General features: G+C 36.1%; 1 protein-coding gene across 1 annotated transcript in view; it reads right to left on the reverse strand.

The window, feature by feature from the left end:
• FLT1 (fms related receptor tyrosine kinase 1) overlaps positions 1–20,036 on the reverse strand; it is a 132,420-nt gene that overhangs the window by 55,939 nt on the left and 56,445 nt on the right. The window contains exons 11-14 of the mRNA XM_087721249.1: positions 16,597–16,711; positions 11,019–11,127; positions 7,004–7,294; positions 1,196–1,342 (exon numbers count right to left, since the gene is read on the reverse strand). Coding sequence (XP_087577375.1) covers positions 1,196–1,342; positions 7,004–7,294; positions 11,019–11,127; positions 16,597–16,711 — 662 coding nt within the window. The remainder of the gene's footprint in view (positions 1–1,195; positions 1,343–7,003; positions 7,295–11,018; positions 11,128–16,596; positions 16,712–20,036) is intronic.

A 20,036-nucleotide genomic window follows, 5' to 3' on the forward strand; every position in this document is an offset into this window, starting at 1 on the left:
ATTTTAGAGAAACCTGCGCAAATAAATTTGCCCAGAGGAAGATATCTGCTAATAAATGTTCTTGGATGCTTGAAACTGAAATGTCACAGGTATGTCCTTAGAGTAATAATGTTACTGTATTCCTTGTACTGAGTTCTAATCAGGTTGTGTTAGTTATTATTCCTTATCTCTGGTGGCTTCTCCAAATGTGGGTTTTTATTCAGTGCAGTGCAGAGGTGGGTTCCTACCGGTTTGGACCGGTTCGGCTAAGTAGATAGTAACTCGGCCTGCCATGCCCACGAACCGGTTCTATCGGTGGTACCTACGGCAGAGCCATCTTCTTCTTTTTGCTTCTGCACATGTTCAGAAACATTTTTCAGTACTGCGCATGCGCATGTAGCACGCATCAAGTGCATGTGTGCACGGTGCGCATCCCTGAGTGAACCGGCAGTGGCAGCAGCCGGAACCCATCTCTTGTGCAGTGTAAAACCAGGTTGACCATTATGTTAAATAGACATGCAAATACTATCGTGAATTGTGTTCTTTGGAATAATTCATAATGAAATATGTGGTTTTTTTCATGAACAATAATGCAGTAGTTGATGCCTTTTGATGACCGATGGCTATTAAGTAGAATTTGGCCACTTGATTGAGTTCTGCATTGGGGACAGACTTTAGCCAACAAAATTATTGTGAATTAATCACTTTCAGTGTTTTATGATTGAGTTCTTTCTCCTACAGGTATGTTTTTATGCAAAAACACATTTAACAAACATTACTGAAATGACAGAGACTTTGACACACTTTTTTCCCCTTGGGCTATGTCCTAAGAATTTTACCTTATATTGGAGCAAAGCAATGAAAGAGTATTCATTTGAATATTCCAGCACAAGGGTACCATTTAAGAAGGTTTCAAGCGAGCAAATTGCTTGAAATAAATAGTGTGCTGGCATATTATCTCCATCTTTCTCTCCCTTCTTCTTCTCTCTCACACACACAAATCCAAGAATACTAGAATCTGAAATAAAGATTAATCTAAACATTGAATCAAAGATGGGCTAATGGAACAAGAGGTTTCTGAATTGACGTAGAAGCAGTTCAACTTTGCGATTGGTAGCTCAATATTGCAGGAGAACTCGGTCATACTATTTCACATGAAGCAGAGAAATGCAAGGAATCTTATGCAGAAACAAAAAGCAATGGGGATTGCACTCACCTGGCTCTTGATGTATCTGTTTGTTGTTTTTATACCACGAAACCTGGGGCTGTGGCACACCATGTACTGCACACTGCAGGCTAAGAGAGTAGCTGGCGTTGACCACCTGATCAGTGGCATTCCGAAGGAGGTATGGGGCTTCCTGAGCTACAAAACATATTAACAAATCAATTAGTACATTCCTAATGCCATGGCATCATGTTTCATCCCAATTGCCTGTTCTACATTGCGGCTATTTTCCAATTTGCCTTCTACATGCTTATACAAGTATCTCAGTTTTTTTTTTTTAAAGAAAAGTACCATTCCCATACCAGTAGGAGAAAATGATAAATACAGAATAGGGAATGCAAGACTTATTGTTGCTTATCTTTATTGCATATATAAAAAAACATAATGTAACTATATAATCTTCTGTATATGTGTTTAGAAATTAATGACTTACCCTAGATTCAATATTTTTCCATGACCACATAATCCTGGGAATATATTCCATTGAAGGATATGAGATTACCTCTACGTAATCATCCATAGGCTAGGACAGTATTTTTAGGGCAGGACAGGATGGGATGGGACAGGATAGGAAGGATAGGAAGGATAAGGATAGGATAGAATAGGATAGGATGGGATGGGATAAGATGCCTAAATGCATTTTCTTTCACTTGTAATCATTTATTAATAGGAATAAAACACACTAGACAAATGAGCATAGCTGTAAGATTTGGCAAGTGTTTTTACACCAATTTAACAGTAAATTTGCCATAAAAATAGAAGTTTATAATGGAAGCAAAAGCAAAATGCCACAGTTATCATGATAAAAAAAAATCAAAGAAATGCATAATAATCGGAAAAGCAACACTATACTATTAATCTGTTAGTGCAATCATATTGCTAATTACTGTGTAACACATTTGTATGTATCCCAAGTGATGTGTGATGATCTTATAAAGTCTTGTGAATGATTTTATAAGGTGTGGATTGGTGAATGATTTTATAAGGTGTGGATTGGTACAACTGATGATCCAATAATAATTCTAAATCAGCTTTACATAGAATAGCTTAGACCCTGGGATGATACCTTTAAGAGCATCAAACAACATCTGCCTATCCCAGTTTATTGGGAAAGACTTGGTAGGTGAATTAAAAAAAACATGTCTATGCATATATGTGTGCATGTGCCATTTAATTCAAGTTTGTAAAAAAAGCATATCTATATATAACAAATATCACACCTCATATATGCAGAATAAGAGAATTGGAAGGGACCTTGGAGGTCTTCTAGTCCACCCCCCTGCTCAAGCAGGAAAGCCTATACCATTTCAGTCAAATGGTTGTCCAATGCTAATATACTCTGTATAAAGTTAAATTTGCTTCTTTGAATGAATTGCCATTGATCACCATGTAGGATGTTTTAGCCAGAAATCACACTAAAGGATTCAACATTTCAAATGTTACATTTATTATTATCATGAAGTTTTGGGCAGCTTTGGATATTCTTGTCATGGCACCACACCGCACCACTCGGATACCATATTCCTATACATCATCTTTCTATGATCCTGTACACTCTTTGCATACAAATAGATAATTTTTGAAAAATGCAGCAGAAAAAAACAAAAACAAATTGATGGCTCTGAATTGTCATCCAGGCTACCTCTTCAAATGCCCCTATTACAAAACTTTCAAATAAGAGTTTTTAGTGTAACAATCAGGAATACTTGTTGATAGACTAAAATGTTTCGCAGACTGTTTTCATGTTGACAGTGTTATGTTCCAACGTGATGGGATCAAGGTCACCATCTGAGTTGTTCTTACAATGGATACTTCCTCTTTTTGTAGGAAATTCAGACTCCTACCAAGAGCCAGTAACTTATTCTGTCCGTAATTTCTGCAAACCAAATATTTATGAGAACCATATCAGTATACTTTCTTCAAATTTTATTTACTATTTATTCACAAAAACGTTGAAAGCTAACATTAAAAATGTGGCTTCCTAAAATGACCTCTGTTACTTGGAGAAAATCTCTATTTTGCTATATTAAACTAAGAACTGATTGCTGTTGTGTAACCAGACAGCAGTTTCTTTTAACATACATTATTTTGTTTACATAGCATATGTTTAAATGCTGAAGACCTTCGGAACAGTATAGTAAAATACTGAATTATCTATTTATATTTCCATGAAAGGTGATTGGTGTACAAGCTATTGAATCATTGTGTTATACGAATTAATTATAAAATTAACTAATTAATTATTTAAAAAAGGTTTTTTAATTTTATCTGTTGTCTCCTAATTATCAGTGATTATTTTATTTTATTTTTATTTCTTCAATAAGCTAGATGTAAAGCCATGTTTTGAAAATACGTCCATTACAAACGGATATCAATTTTGCCACATATATGCATTTTGTATTCTATAGGATTACCATGCATAAAAGTACAATCCAGGAAAGTAGAATGAATTGGAAAAAAGAGTCACACAACCTAGATACTTTTTTTTGATTAAATTTAATTTGTTTACAGCCATACAATATCAAGAAACAATTCCTTACTTTAAATTCGATTGCATCACTCTTCATATTACTTTTAGTAAGGCTGTTACCATAACTAGCTGGTTTTGAAATAATTGGTTAAAGAAAAAAAAAGGTGTTTTCCTGATTCTTACATGTACATTTTCTGATTTTAAGTTTTGGGATTTTCCAAAAGATCCTTAGGGATTTTCCCTTGACTGAAGTACCAATCTCTCTTTGATTTCAGTTGCAACCAGTCTGACTATTCTGTACACAGTCAACAATGAATTACTTCTGGACCAAAGAAATTACTTGTAAACTGTAGCTTCTCTAATCCCAGAAACACGAAGGGGAACTCTGGCATGATACAAAGTCCTCGGTTACAACAATACAGTTGGTCCGATGCCTTCAATAGCTAGACAGAGAAAATTAATCAACCCTGAGACAGAAAAGAAATTATCTCCCCATAAACAAGACCAGCAAATAAAATGCTATTTTATGTTAAACACCTCTGCCCTTCCATCTTTTTTTTTGTATTTTTTAAATTATTTTTTAAAATTTTGCATTATGAAGTGACAAAAATCGGCAAAAAACACATTTGAAGTTTAACCTGCAGAGTTTCTCCCATCACGTAGGCAATGCTAAATCGTTCCGATAAGACCAAAATTTGTATGTTCCAGACAGTACATGTGCATGATTTAGTAGTGGTCATGGGGAGTTTGGGGGGGGGGAGTTAAAAGAGGCTTGTCTAAACTCTTTGCCTTCAGTGGCATCACTGTGGAATACAGAGATTATAACTTTCAACATAAGCAGCAACACAGGAAAAACATGTAGCTACCATTGTAATTCATAGCTATTTTTATGAATTGCCCAGCCCCCCAAAAACCAGAAACAGTATCCCTCCTTATGTCTATGATGTCCTATGGAGCATTTTTAAATTCATAGCATTGTCCGTATTAAACTCTAAACCTAATAGCACTTTATAAAATAAGCTTATGTAACTGTTTTTCAATTCATCTTGTAAACTGGTATAAACCCCCTCCTTTTTTTGGTGGATTGAATCTTTCTCTCTACACATATACTCTATTCTGTTCTTTAGCTCTATTAAAGTTAAAGAGGTTCTTTATTCAATCCCCTAAATTCTAATTTTCAGGTTTCTGCTAATTTGTCTTTGGGAACCCCACCTATAAAATTCACAATCCTGTTAGAGCTGCTCTTTCTCTTTCTTTCTTTCTTACTTTCTTTCTTTCTTTCTTTCTTTCTTTCTTTCTTTCTTTCTTTCTTTCTTATTTTCTTTCTTTTCCTACCTTCTTTCTTTCATTCATTCTTTCTTTCTCCCTCCCCTTCTCTCGAATACAGTAAAATAAGCTGAGCTATCACTGCCATGCAGTTACCAGGGACAAGATTAGCTTTCTTCATATTAAAAATAGCTACCAAGTCCTCTTTTACAGGAACACTAATTGTTTCTGGAGAACACTGGGGGGGGGAAATTGCTTTATAAAAGGTAGGATATAGGCAAAATTTCAAAAGAGGAACCATTATTCTTTCCTTCACTCTGACAACTTCCAGGTAGCTAATTGTTTTCATCCCGTTTTGGACTTTACAAAACTGGTATGATGGGGAAATGCTATTGTTTACCCCAACCGCTTGACAAAAGCAATTCCCACGTGAACGGCCAGCTTGGCTGTAGGACACAGTCCTGCTACCTTTAAAGAAGGAAATGGGTGGGTGAGTTCTCAGGCACAAGAAGCCATCATGTTGACACCTCTCCCCCTTTTTCTGTTTTCATAGCAAAGGGTAGTTTTGTTTCCATTTTAGCTCTTGCTATTGTCATTCCCACATGTTCGGCTAAACTTTCTATATAATAATTAATCATAAATGAACACCCACCCAAAATATAATAGGTACACATTGTAAAAAAATATAGTCATCAGCTCTATTCAAAATAGTAGACTCTTTTCCTATAAAGATTTTATAATACAGAGGAAATCTTGAAATAAAATCACAAAAGAGACTGACAAGAAACATTTAAAAGTAATGATAGATTGCGTTTAATTCTCTATCAGTAGTTTTAGTCATTTTAGAAATCTTATTACCATTTGGAAATGAAAAAGAAATGGTGCGTGTATGTCTGTGTGTCTGTGGCAATATGTATGTGTGTGTGTGTTTCATACACATACATACTGTACATACACAGATACATACATATACTTGTTGCCTTAACTTTAAATACATTAAATATTTGCTGTGATGATTGAAACCTTATTAGTAAGGGTAAATGTGGTAGTTCTCTTTATTAAGTTAGTTTTAACAGTTACATATTTCTTCATTATAATGTCAATGAAGACTTTTCCCATTCATGTCAACATGTGTTTAACATAGTAGGTGAGTCATTTGAAAGGAAAGCAAAGGGAGACCCAATGGAAATCTCCCACAATCTATTTACTGAAAGAAAATGGGCCCAGTTTTGATGGATTTAAATAGTCTAATTCATGCAAACAATTTCAACATGTTATTTTTCATTTCAGAGCCTCCTCAGAGCTTTCCCTGAGAAATATTTCTTTTTTTTAAAAAAAAGATGAGTGTATTTAAGGTAGAAAAAAAAATGAATTCAAATAAATAAGCATAAGAACTTGCTCAGCAGGCAATATTTATAAATCCACAAAGAGCAGATTAAAGTAAATAATACCATAGTCCAGTCAATCTCTCAAACTGAGCTGTGCTTATTCTGCACCAAAGTTAACTTATAAAGCGTCCAAAGTTGATCAAAGGCATCAGTCTTTCTATTTTTATTTTTTATTTTTTAAAAAAAGTGTTCAGTTTATGCAGCTTTGACACTTGGGAGGAGGTTGAATATCAAAGCCTGAAGACAGGTTGGGTCCAAAGTTTTTCATTAGCGCTTGGTGGGAGACTGCAAAGAACAATACAACATAACACACAAAATGCAATGCAGGGGGGGGGGGACTCTCCCAAATTCCAACTTCCACATCTTTGTCAAAGTAGAATAGGACTTTCTGAGCCAAATTGGGAGCCCAGGTTTAGGGACAAGGTTTTATTTTTGTGTACTTTGGGGTGGAGGCCTTTTTCTTTTCTTTCTTTTTTTTTGGCATTGTTACTCCTCCTTTGTCCAAACCTCCATATTTGGAAGTGTACAGTAGTGGTCAATCAAGATTATATCAGTGAAGTGTCACTTTTTAGTTAGTCCTTTATTGGCTTACATTGTGTTGTGTTGTACAATCATTCCTTGCGCTCTTAAATTTGCGGATCCGTGAGAAAACAGCCTTTTTGTTACAGCGCTCACCTCTGATGGTAACGTTTTTCTCTTGAAGCACGTCTTTGCCAGTATATACGTTTCTTGCTCGGCAGATGTAGGTGCCTGAATGTTCAAGCGAAATGTTCTTGATGATGAGAGGGAGCGCGGTGGAATATTCCTTCACAATGGCTTTCTTAATTCTTGTTTGGTTGTTAGCTGTCCTTGGTAAAAGCCAGGTGAGGTCTTTGTATAAGTATTTGTTGGCTAGACACGATAGCACCAGTGTTTGTCCTTCAACAGGTGCTCTCTTCAAGTTAATCGACAATCCGTTTGGTATATCTGTCAAAAACCAAAGCATTCTTTTAGTTCATAGGAAATCTGGAAAAAAGATATAATTTCTAGGACATAGTCAGAGGTGGTATTCAGCTGGTTTGGACCGGTTCACCTGAACTGGTAGCAGAAATTGCGGGCGGCAGCGCGTGAGCTAAGCGCAAGCACGGAAGACCGGGCGCATGCACGGCAAATGGTGGTAGCAAAATGTGAAATCCATTGCTGGACATTGTCCAAGTATCCTCCCTGGTGTTGAAATTAAATGATAGTGGGTGGGATTATTGAGTGAATGGAGGACACAATGGGAAAACCTTTATGATGCATTGAATATTTTCACAGAAATAAATACGATGAAACACACAGAGTGGTATTTGGCGTGGTAAAAGAATCAATATGTAAAGGGCTTAAAATATATGCTTATTTTATTTCTAAGAAAGCATATGGGTTTTCCATTTTTCTTATCACTATTCTTGTCACTAGGTATCTAACCCTGATTAATGCAAAGTCTGAATACCCTGGTTTGAAGAAGACCAATTAATGCTTTACATTGTCACTAGTCAAGAGTGACAATGCGACATATTGTCAAGAACCGAGGTGGCACTGTGGTTAGAGTGCAGTACTGCAGGCTACTTCAGCTGAGTGCTAGCTGCAGTCCGGCAGTTCTAATCTCATCAGCTCAAGGTTGACTCAGCCTTCCATCCTTCTGAGGTGGGTAAAATGAGGACCCAGATTGTTGGGGGCAATAGGCTGATTCTGTAAACTGCTTAGGGAGAGCTGTAAAAGCACTATGAAGCAGTATATAAGTCTAAATGCTATTGCTATTGCTGGTCATTCTTTTCTATTATATATACATTTAATATCAAAAATCAAAATCTTTTTCTGGTCACAGAAAAGTTTCTTGGAACCTGAATTGCAATGTAAAGTGTGTGTGTGTAGGGGGAAGAGAACTAAAGTTTCTAATTGCAAATTTTGTAAAATGTTACAAAAATGTGAAATTACAGTGTCAAAAACCAAGTTCAGAAGTATTCCAATGCCAGTGAGCAGCATTCCTCTCTTACTGGGAACAGGAATAGGAAAGGGTTAATATATATTTTATGCTGCCCTGAGCATCACATCTATTTGGCCTTTATGAAAACGCGCAAAAGTAAAAGAATTACCGGTACTTTTTCTGTTTCGGAAGTAATCCTTGATAATACTTCCGAGGATTTGCAATTTGACAAATTCTTATGATTTAATAGAGGGCCAGGCAACATATTTTTTTCTGGGGAGAGGTTTATGATGCTCAAACATTTTCAGAATGCTTTAACATGTCAACAGGGAAATTACCTGGTTTTGAAAACTACCAGCCTCATCCATGGTGACCACTGATAGGGGGTTACGAGCAGTATTATCAAAACATTCTCGGAGGGTCAGTTCGCTTTTCCTAAAGATATGTCACTTCTAATCCACTTTTGGCACATCTTGCATTTGAGAACATAATTTTTGAAATGATACTTTACATCATTTAAAATGGTGAGTATAAAATAGGCATATTAAACACATTAATTTTGTTAGAAAGAAAGGAGAGGGAAAAAAGAGATACTTTCTAATAAACATTTGCTTTAAAAAAATTACTTTTTTTTAGCACCTCATAGTATTAAAATCCGAGACTAGTTGAATAGTGAGCGGCTGGAATAATGTAAAAGAGTTATATTTACTTTAGTGATTTGAAACTTCCTGTGGAAATCGCTCCCAGGTTTCCTGATGGAAGATTTTGTTTATCTTTGCCAAGCACCATCAGGAATCTCAAAATAAAATGCCTTTAGTGACACTGGTCAGCCGGGAGATAAGGCTACACTGTTCCTGTCTCACCCTCAGTAATTGCAAACCCACCCAGGGTCCTGCTGCGTGCCAGCAAAACAGCCCAACAAATAGGGGAAGGATCAGAGTGAAAGGGTGGAGTGTATGGAAGATAGAGAATAAACCACTCAACATTCAGAGATAGCTAAGGCGGCCACAGTAACTTTGATTATTATGAAGCCCCTAAAAATGAAATCTACTTAAAACAAAAACTTGAAGGCTAATCTGAGTAGACAATGGTGGGGGAGGGATCCTAATCACAGATAAAAGAATATTAAAACAGGACTAAGCTGAGGTTAATTGATATCTTTTTCAACTTTGTCTGCTCCTTTGATTTTGTTTGGTTCTGCTTCCTTTTACTTTTTAAAACCTAGAGGAGATAATTAATGGAAGGCTAAAGGATATTTTTCTGTATCAAATTCATAATCAAAGTAGTTGAAAAAAAGTAGTTCAGGGATCCACTCTGATCTATAATCATTGGGTGGAGCATATCATCTGGGTGAGATGCCCTGCATTTTGACTAATAGCTAGCAAAAAAAGCAACCCTCCACATTTCTTTCTACAACTATACTTCCTTGTTCAATCTGATGAACGAGGGTTTGCTTTAGATATATTAATTGTATATCTAATTGTACTTAATTAGAAGGTGGCCAAAGGATTGGCTGAATATATTGTCTTTCATATGTTGCATAATATTCTTCCAGCAAATGTAAATCTCCTTGGATTTTTCCTTTCCATTAATTTTAGGGATCCCTCCGTATTTTATTATAGCAAATAACAATTGCTACCACCAAAAAGAATTCCTTGTTTTGAAAATTTAAGGGAAAAAATCTTGTGGAATAAGTGATGGAAAATATTCACTTGGTTGAATTTCTCTTCACAAACATGGTGGGACATTGGGAAAGGCCAATTGTGCCCACCTTTGTGTTCCCTTAGCTTTCAATCTAATTAATTGGCAGTATAGAGTAGCAAAGTCTCAAAAGAGAATGGCCTTTTTAACCGCTCCCCCCATATGTTCCTGTCCCCACCTTAGCATTCTCTCTGGTTTTGCCAGACTTAAAATGAAAACAAACTTAAAAGTTGTTGAAAAGCTAAGAGACCTCTAGCAATCAGTCTAGCCCCCAAAGTATCTATTTTGAATACACTGAAAGGAAATCCTTTTTAGCATCCTGGCCTTTTGTTCACAGCCATCAGCATTTTGAATTGGCATTAGTTTAAAGATATTTTTTGTTGTTCTTCTTGTTCCCTAGTAAATCAGAACATTTAGTGTGTTTTTTTCTTCTTCAGCTGATTGGGAGAAGAAAATGCTAGCTAATTACACTAGCTTAAGCTTGAACAATTTCACACAGATGCTTTTCTCATACCCTTTTTAAAGCCCATAGCAAGATCTACTTAAGTCTGAAACTGATTTAAAAAGCTTTCCTTTCTTGGCAGGATCACGGGGTCCCATGGTTTACTTTCCCTCTGTTCATCCAGAGGGAATCCAGCACACATGTTGTGTCAGCATAAACCAAGCCATGACAGCTAAATGTTTATAGTCATTTAGTACTGATAAGTTTTCATTATATTTTAACGTTTAAGGATCCATTTGCTAGCCATTAAGGTGAGCAAATGTAGCATTGCATAGTTTTCATGGGGAAACTTGTACAAGAATATTTTAAGATGCCATGAGACGCTTTGATATGATGGCAACTTCTTTTATAACTGCATTTGAGAGGGATGCCTAATTATATTAGCTGTTGATTTTAATTACAAGCCCAAACATGATCACTTAGATGATATTAAATGCTGTTGCATCTGTCATAACTATTCATTAATCACAAAATGGCAAAAAACACCACCACCAATATACCTAAATGTCATACGAATTAGTGGAACATGAAATGTACTTCACCTGTTACAAAATAACTGATGTCTCTTTTGTCCTTTCCCACTTTATTTGATGCTATGCAGCTGTAGGTTCCAGATGTTCTGGATTCAGCTACAACCAAGATGCTAGCAGTCTGTAAAAGGAAGAATAATTTTATATTTATACATTTTGAACTGTTCTTCACAGCTTAAACAATATCTGTAATATATAAGAAGACACATAAAACATGATTTTCCCCTCTCCTCAGAACAGTATAAATAATTTCAGCCACTAGTTCAACTGTAGCATTGATTCAATCCAAAGCAAATTTCATTATGGGGAAAAAAAGCCTATGGAGGTAATTGAACAATTAAGAGGAAAGCCGTTTTCCCAAGACACTTTTATATTATCATAGTAATTTCCTTTTGAATATATAAAATTAGGATGTTTGTTTTATCCCATGCTTAAGATGCTGCAGCCAACGATATGTGGTACAATGAAGATCCTGGGTCAGAAAGAAAAATTGGCAAGGAAATTTCCAGGAAAATCTGGCTCCCATTTGGAGAATGGAGAAACATCTAAGATAAAGAAGGGATTCTTGCCTTTCTTACTTACAAATTAAATACTAAATACAGTTGCAAGGCAATTAATAATAACTCTGCATGTGGCAGATTAAAAAATAACAATAAGAAGTTTGGCATTCAGATTATTTTTATAAGCAAAATAGAATCTATTTTTAGCACAGAAGGCCATTTAATTGTTGAAAATGATGTGCAGTGCTTACAATTAGTGAATGTTCAGAGATAAGGAAGATTCTGGAGAAGAAACACATGTCTGAAAAATTAAGCCACTGTGGATAAACAGTTGGGGGGGGATCATTATATGATTTTGATAATTTTCAAAGAGCACAAAATATACTTCATACTTATGGTCTAGATATTCCCTTAATGAGTTATCTCACTTTTGTTCTGAAGGTCTGCTTACAAAGCAAAATTTAACTTTGCTGTGATTAATAACAGGGAAACAGCCAACAATGGAAGCTGTCATTGTTTTACCCAAACATCACATTCATAAACAAACCACACTTTTGTCTGATGTTTTAGCCTTCTCCCCTACCATCTTCAACAGCAGCCTGCCAACATTTTACAATACATCCTAAAAAATATTTCATTAGTCACCAAATATTTTCCAACTGGTGCTTAATTGCCAAAGATAAAGGATGATCTCTCTATATAACCATCTCTTTCCTCTGTTTTTTTAAAATAACACCTTTGTTTTTATAAAGAAAAATTGATAATTAAACAAAGACAGGTTTCACTGGCATAGTATTCACATGCATAGTATTCTTTGACCCAAGAAGACAAAGCATTCACAGCCATCCAAGAAATGCACAGGTCTCTTATAGCATATAAACAACACTGATTCATGCCTACAGAAGTATAATACCAATGCAGGAAGATTTTTATAATTAAAAAAAAACAAACACATGAGATATCATAGTTATTTCTTCCTAAGTTTAATGTCTTTTTATAACATATCTTGCTATAACTCACATTAAAAAAGATGCAGGGATTTAAATGGCCTTTGCAAATCACCCTGTAACTCTGATATCTAAGCAGCAGAGATAGGAAGGGGATACATTTTATATACTTTACATCCCACATAAATAACCTTCAGGCAGGGACTAAGGATCACATAAGTAATTTTCTGCAACTTTCATGAAAATGTTTAAACTAGTCTTGCCTCTATTATAAGCTTTGAACAAGGAAAATTTTCTAACCCTGATTTTCTAACTTTTTTAACCCTGCTAAAGAATCTCAAAAAATTTCAAAATTAAGAAAGCAAAATAGCAATAGAAATAGCAGTTAGATATTATATACCGCTTCATAGGGCTTTCAGCCCTCTCTAAGCGGTTTACAGAGTCAGCATATCGCCCCCACAGTCTGGGTCCTCATTTCACCCACCTCGGAAGGATGGAAGGCTGAGTCAACCTTTAGCCGGTGAGATTAGAACCGCTGAACTGCAGATAACAGCTGAAGTGGCCTGCAGTACTGCACCCTAACCACCTCGTTCCATATTTCCATTCCAGCACTCATGTTAATGATTAATTAAACATTCCTAATTTTAATAAGTTTCTCTCATGTTTAGATGTAACTACATAGTAGAATAAAATTGCACGGATAAAATTATTAACCTGGCCAACTATAACCAGCTGAAGAATATAAAAATATAATGGAAAATTCTATCAGGTTCTAGCTATGAGATGCTAAAGTATTAGGGCAAAATCGTCCCATCTTTTGCCATTATAATGAGAAAAAAAACATGTCCTAATACTGCAAAAATATAAATTGAATGTAGACTTGCTCAAACAAAAAAGATTAAAATACTTTCTTCATTAATTATGTGCCATCAAATATCTATGTGCCATCAAATATCTTATCGGTTGTCAGCAACCACATAGATATATTTTCTCTGTGACTCTTTCCTTAACCTGTTCTTTCATCAGAAATTTATTTTGTGGATTTTTTTATTATTTTAATGTTTTTAAATTGTTTTGATTGCTTTATAATTTAAGAATTATAAGTTGCCCACAGTCACTTCGCTTAGTCGTGTGGCTATAGAAATTGAATAAATAAAATAAATAAAAACTGTTTCTTAGGGCATTATATGCTAAACTCAAGTTACCTCCTAGCGGGTTATTTTTTTCAGCCCATGACAAATTATTTTCTCTTGTTGTCAGTTAATGTGGCAAGAGGAGTCTAGTTTTGACGGGATGGGAGCATGTACAAATAATAATGTTAATGATGATATAAAAACATTCCATGTACAAAATTACAAATACTAAAAATAAAAAACACCAAACAACAGTACAACAAAAATGACAGGATCACTTTCTTCAGGACTTCAGAAATAAGTCAAGTTTCAAATGCACATAGAAACCAACAATAAGAGAGTCAGTTTCAGAGGGACACAGGATGCTCCATTGAGGAGCACTGCCTGAGAGCCTCCTCACTAGCCATTTGTTCCAGGTTGTTCATATTTGGTTGAGTTTTGGTGCAAATCGATAAAAATCTTTATTGCTTACACCTGGAAATCAGAGATTGAAGACTGGGGAAAGGACCAACAGTCTTCAGGTCATACATGGCCATTATGTAAACATAAAACACTACCTGACTTCAAGGCCACCAAATGCAATCTCAGAGTTAGTATCCTTTAATTTAGAAAGGTGAGCAAACAGAGTCTTATTCTTACACCACAAGGGTTTCTATTTATTCATTTCCTGACCAGGTCATTCCAATCAACCCAGTATTGGAGCAGCATATCTACAGATTGAGTTAAATCCAATAGCTAAACCCTAATCCAATAGCTAAACCCTAATCCAATAGCTAAACCCTAATAGTCCAAAATTAAAATACAGAATATGCAGTATTGTTAATTATGTGAATGAGAATGGTTATTTTTCCAAAGGGATATTCAAAAGAGTCCTGCTTGAGGCTTGGTGAAACAACCAAATCAGGCATGAAATCTTCTTACTTTTGCTACCGCTTCAGAACCGGGAGCGTGCAGGCTTGGGTGCACGCTTTGCTCGCACATGGTGCTTCTGTGCATGCGCAGAACCTTCTGCACGTGTGCAGAACGTCTGTGGTGACGTCTGGGCAGGTGGTCGCAACCTCCCACCGCCGCCACTACCGGTTCATCCGAACTGGGGAGAACCAGCATAAAACCACCTCTGAACCAAATCTTCAATGTCTTTCTGAAGATTACAAGGGTCAAGTCATTTACAGTATTTCTTTTTGGCAATCAACTGTTCTGTATGGCTTCCTTTTTCATCTACAGTAAAGTTTCTAGTCGGTTTGACCTATTTTCTGCTGATCTTTTTCTAGACCACAAATTAAGCTAACTGTTAAGTGTCAGGAGATCTGTGATTTACTGACAAGTCATTTTTAGGAAATAAGAGTGTAGGCAGTCCTTCAAATATTCTAGGTCAAGACGGGTAAGATTTTGTATCATGGTGAATATCTTGAGCTGGGTGCAGAAAGCAGTTAGTAACTAAAGAAGCTATTCAATATGAGGTGATTTAGCACTTCCCCATTTCTGGGAAGTGCTGCTGCATTTTCAGTTCTTTGTAATTGCCAAGCCATTTCCAAGATCTGCCCCACAAATAGCACATTTCAGTAATCAAGCACCAAGGATTATAGAATAACAGAGTTCGAAGGGACCTTGGAGGTCTTCTAGTCCAGGGGTGTCAAACTCGCAGCATCACATTGTCATCATGTGACATATTATGACTTTCCCCCTTTGCTAAAATCGGGGTGGGGGTGGTCAGCGGATGATGTATCTGGCCTGAGGCTGTGAATTTGACACCCCTGTTCTAGTCCATCCCCCTGATTAGGCAGGAAACCCTATACCATTTCAGACAAACGCTTAGCCAATCTCTTCTTTAAAACTTCCAGTGTTGAAGCATTCATAACTTCTGGAGGCAAGTTGTTCCACTGATTAATTGTTCTAACTGTCAGGAAATTTCTTCTTAGTTCTAGGTTGCTTCCTTCCAAGATTATGCTTCACCCAATGTCAAACTTCTGTCCAGAGGAGAGGGCAACACATTATCATTTTCTTGTCAATGTCGGTGTACAACATCAAAACCCCATCAAAAAGGATTCCCATGCTGTGGAAGTGATTTTTAAAGAGAAGTGCATCTCTCCAGATCAGACATATCTCTCTTAAATCTTGAAATCCACTTCCTAGTTATCTAGGAAACCACGATCATTCGGAGCATCACCTTTTCATAATTAACTTGCTTGGTTGCTTGCATAAACTCATTTAAAATGGTTGGTGAAGAGAACTGGTATTGGTTCTCTGTACAATCTCTACAATGGCATAATATCTGTCTGTCTCCCTTCCAGGTTTCCACCTTCCATTCATTGTGGCAAATACATACACATTTGTCTTCTACTTGCTTCTTAATCCCCACTGCATTTCTGTCTGAAATCATGAAATATATGTTTTTTTTTTCATATTAGTTTCATCCTGGCAAAGATTTCATATTTTGTTCCAGATCATCTCTTTTGTTAAATGTCTTGCAAACATTTTCATTAGCTGCCAGAACCAGACATTGGGTGAACACCACTATATTATATGATAATTGGGTGAACATCACTATATTATATGATAATAATATCATATTCCTTAATATTTTATTCATTAAACAACGGAATTATATATTGGCTTCAGATGTTGTGGCTTATATATATCTTGCCTGGCTTACTTTTAAGAGTATATCAAAATGAGAATTTAAATATCTCCAAAGCTCTATTCATAAGTTATAAGTTAAGAACTACCTGTTTACATGAAGAAGGATGTTGTGTCAGTTATGTATTGTTACCACACTGCAAACAGAGATACTAAGGGCCTGATTTTGAACAGGTGCAATCCATGTTCTGTAGTGAGCTAGATGCTATTGCAGCATGACAGTGTTATCAATCAGATTTGCTTCATAAAGTAATATCATAATTATAATATGATTAGAATTCACCATTGTAGTCTCATAAACAACCATTCAACGTTAGCAGGAACACATCAAAAAGATGCTCAAAGTTTAATTTTCTCATCCAAAGTGACATACCTTGTTCTTCCCCTCTATTAAAGCTGTTCTTTGTGTAATGCTTTGGATTCTGTTTCCTGTAGTGCTTTCAGATGTCAAAACTAGCGAATTTTCTGAACTGGAGCAAGAGTCATACCTGTGACAGGATAAATAAGAATGAAGCAACAGTTTTATAAAATAAAACACCAAAAATAGCAAAGCATTCCCATTCTGTTTCAAAATGAATTGCAATCTGACATATGGTTTACTATGGGTGAACAAAGTGTTGTTTAGCATGAGATTGGATCTTTTCCTAACTTTGAAAGTTCAGTAAAAAGGTATCCTAATATATATAAATAAGTAAATATTCCATACAAACTATCCTTAGCATCTTATGCTGAAATTTAAAAAAAAACCTGAAATACTTATGAAAAGTACCTAGGAATTTCATATAAAGATACAGAATGTGTTCACTGAACAAAACATGGAATGATCGCCTCAACCATTTTGAATTCTGCCTCAACATCAAGAAAACATCAAGAGACTGTCACCAGCCCTGAAATGCTTCAAATCAATGGAGAAAATCTAAAGAAAGTGGACATTTTTCAGTATCTAGGACCCCATCTCTAAGGCAATGGCGACATCAATGGTGAGGTGTGAGCAAGGGTGAATACAGCCTGGATGCATTAGCAAGAACTCACTGGTGTGTTATGAATGCCAACCATCTCTTATCTAACATTTACAAGACAATCATCCGCCCTGTTGCACTGTATGGCACTGAATGCTGGGCAGCAACAACAGAGACCAAAAGCTATTTCCATGCCATGGAAATGCGAATGCTCCATTCGATATCGGGCATCTCCCTTCTTGACCCTTCATCACAAATTACACCATTCAACAATGTTTTGGTGTGGCACCAATTATAGAGAAAACGAGAGAAGACCAGCTCTGCTGGTATGGACATGTCCTGAGAGCAGCACCTTCCACTGTTGCCAAGACTGCCTACCAATTAGAAGTCAATGGCTGGTGACCTTGCGGGCTCCCAAAACAGAGATGGCAAGACACAATCAACAAAAATATGCAAGCCATGGGCCTGCACCCTGGAGACGCAGCTACCATGCAAAGTGATCCAAAAAGTAGACCCTGTTCTTGTGGGAATATGCTAGGAAGAAGAGAAATATGTGTTCACTGAACAGTTATGTATCCATTCAGCTTTTATATACTGTATTACACATTCTGCCCATAACAAGAAAAGCAGGATGTTGCATAAACAAAATGTGTGGGTGTTGATTAGCATCTTGACTTAGAGATGATTCAATACTAGGTTAAGATACTGAGAATTGTCCACTTTTATTTTTTTTATTTAAAAAAAATAATTTTATGCTTTAATTATCCATAATGTGGTAGGATCATGAATCAGGTTAAAGAAAGCTAGCCTGCTATCTCAAAGTTTACAGCAAACAGTATTCTAAAAGTTATTTGAAATTGCCAGGAGATTAGGCACATCTGGAACTGCTTTTATTTATTTGAGCATCAACTTTGCAAACTATTTCTGAATCTCCCTTAGGTTTTTATAACATGGAAAATCAGCATTTCAGAATGTCCAAAGCCCTGCTAGGCAGATGTTCCTAACAAGAAGATCCTGATGAAAGGAAATAAATTTGCATGCATAAAGCAAAACAACCCTGCCCCCAAACAAAAACACCAATAAATAACTCCATGCAGTGGCCTTGAGCACTTACTATTAAAATACTTAAATTCCTGTATATCTGTCTATGTCTGTGATGCTCAGTTGGTTTGCAATCAGATCAGTTCTTCATCTGTAACACCCTATGGCAGGATTCCTCAACCCTATCAACTTTAAGATGTGTGGACTTCAATTCCCAGGATCCCCCAGCCAGCAAGCTGACTTCTGAATTCTGAGGACTCAAGTCCACATATGTTAAAATTTTCAAGGCTGAGAAACACTGCCATATGGCAAATACGTTCATGGGATAGCCAAGTTAATTATTATATAGCCTTAGAGAAATAACTCTACACCCACAGTAGTCGATTGCTAACATATTTCTTTGCCTTTGTTTGAACTGATTTTTTTCAGGAGAAGTAAGGAAGAAGATTTCAAACAGTCTGGTTGGTTGTTTATTTATTGTCCTGTCTAGAGCAATAATTCTATGTTTCTCTTTGTTTTAAAACAAAATATTACTCAGGGTGTCAGTTTCCCATCAGTTTAAAGCAGCTGATTTTTAAAAAAAGAAACTTGTGCATCACTAAATCTTATATAATACATATACTGATAGTAATAATGCAAAACTTCAACTACAAGTAGTTGAACTTTCAACAATTCATTTAGTGACCGTTTGAAATTACAACAGATCTTTTAAAAAGTGACTTATGACCATTTTTCACACTTACAACGGTTGTAACATCACCGTGGTCACATGATTGAAATTCAAATGCTTGGCAACTGACTCATATTTATGACCGTTGTAGTGTCCTGGGGTCATGTGGTCAACGTTTGTGACTATGTGCCACGCAAAGTCAATGGGAAAGTCAGATTCATTTAACAACCCATGTTATTAATTTAACAACTGCAGTGATTCACTTAACAGTCATGGCAAGAAAGGTTGTAAAATGGGGCAAAACTCACTTAACAAATATCTCATGTAGCAATAGAGGTTTTGGGCTCAATTGTGGTTGTAAATTGAGGACTACCTGTACAATCTCAACAAGCTACCAAAGCTTTTGAGTGCTAGAATGGAATGGCGCCATTAATGAAAGTTTATTGACAAACTTGCCATGGCGCAGACCTCTACAAGTATAGCATTGTCCAATATTCTTATCTTCTGCACCCTAAAGGACAACGTGTTTTCTACAAGCTGGACTCTGTGAATTTCGATACTACATAAGGGTCATTTTTTTTTGCGTATCTTCTTTATTCCTTCATAAATGGAAGAAAAGAATTGGAGGAAATTGATGTTAACAACGCAAAATAGGTTTTTGGAGAATTCTAGGAATTTCTTTACATTATTGAGGTTTAGAAATTGTGGGCCAACCCCAGCTCTATGTCTACCTATTAAAGCAGTAGCTGCATATTCCTTTTAATATTCTTTATGACAGGGATGATAGGTCTTTTGTTGGGAATGCAATGTTGACACTTCATTGCAAGTCTAAAACTATGAACAAAATCGCCTTTCACATGTTCCAGGTATGGCATGCCAGCGAATATATTGGATACCAGCACAACTTAGAGTAACAAGGTTTTATTTACTTCAGCAATTGAGCTAAAATGGAAGCTAGTTTAGGAGGAAAGCAAGAAAACACAGAAGCATAATTATTTGGCTCAGTGGCTGTAGTCAAGATATTACTACAGAAAGTCTGAATATGTTGGTCAATGCATGACCAGGAATTCCTTCATATCTATAATCAGGCTCCAGCAAATTAGATCAGAAGGAGAAAAGAAAGAATTGAAAAGAATTTAAAGC

The sequence above is a fragment of the Thamnophis sirtalis genome, unplaced genomic scaffold, assembly GCF_051295495.1.
Source record: "Thamnophis sirtalis isolate CommonGarterSnake01/CBP01778 unplaced genomic scaffold, rThaSir2_p1.2 scaffold_8, whole genome shotgun sequence".
Lineage (NCBI taxonomy): Eukaryota > Metazoa > Chordata > Lepidosauria > Squamata > Natricidae > Thamnophis > Thamnophis sirtalis.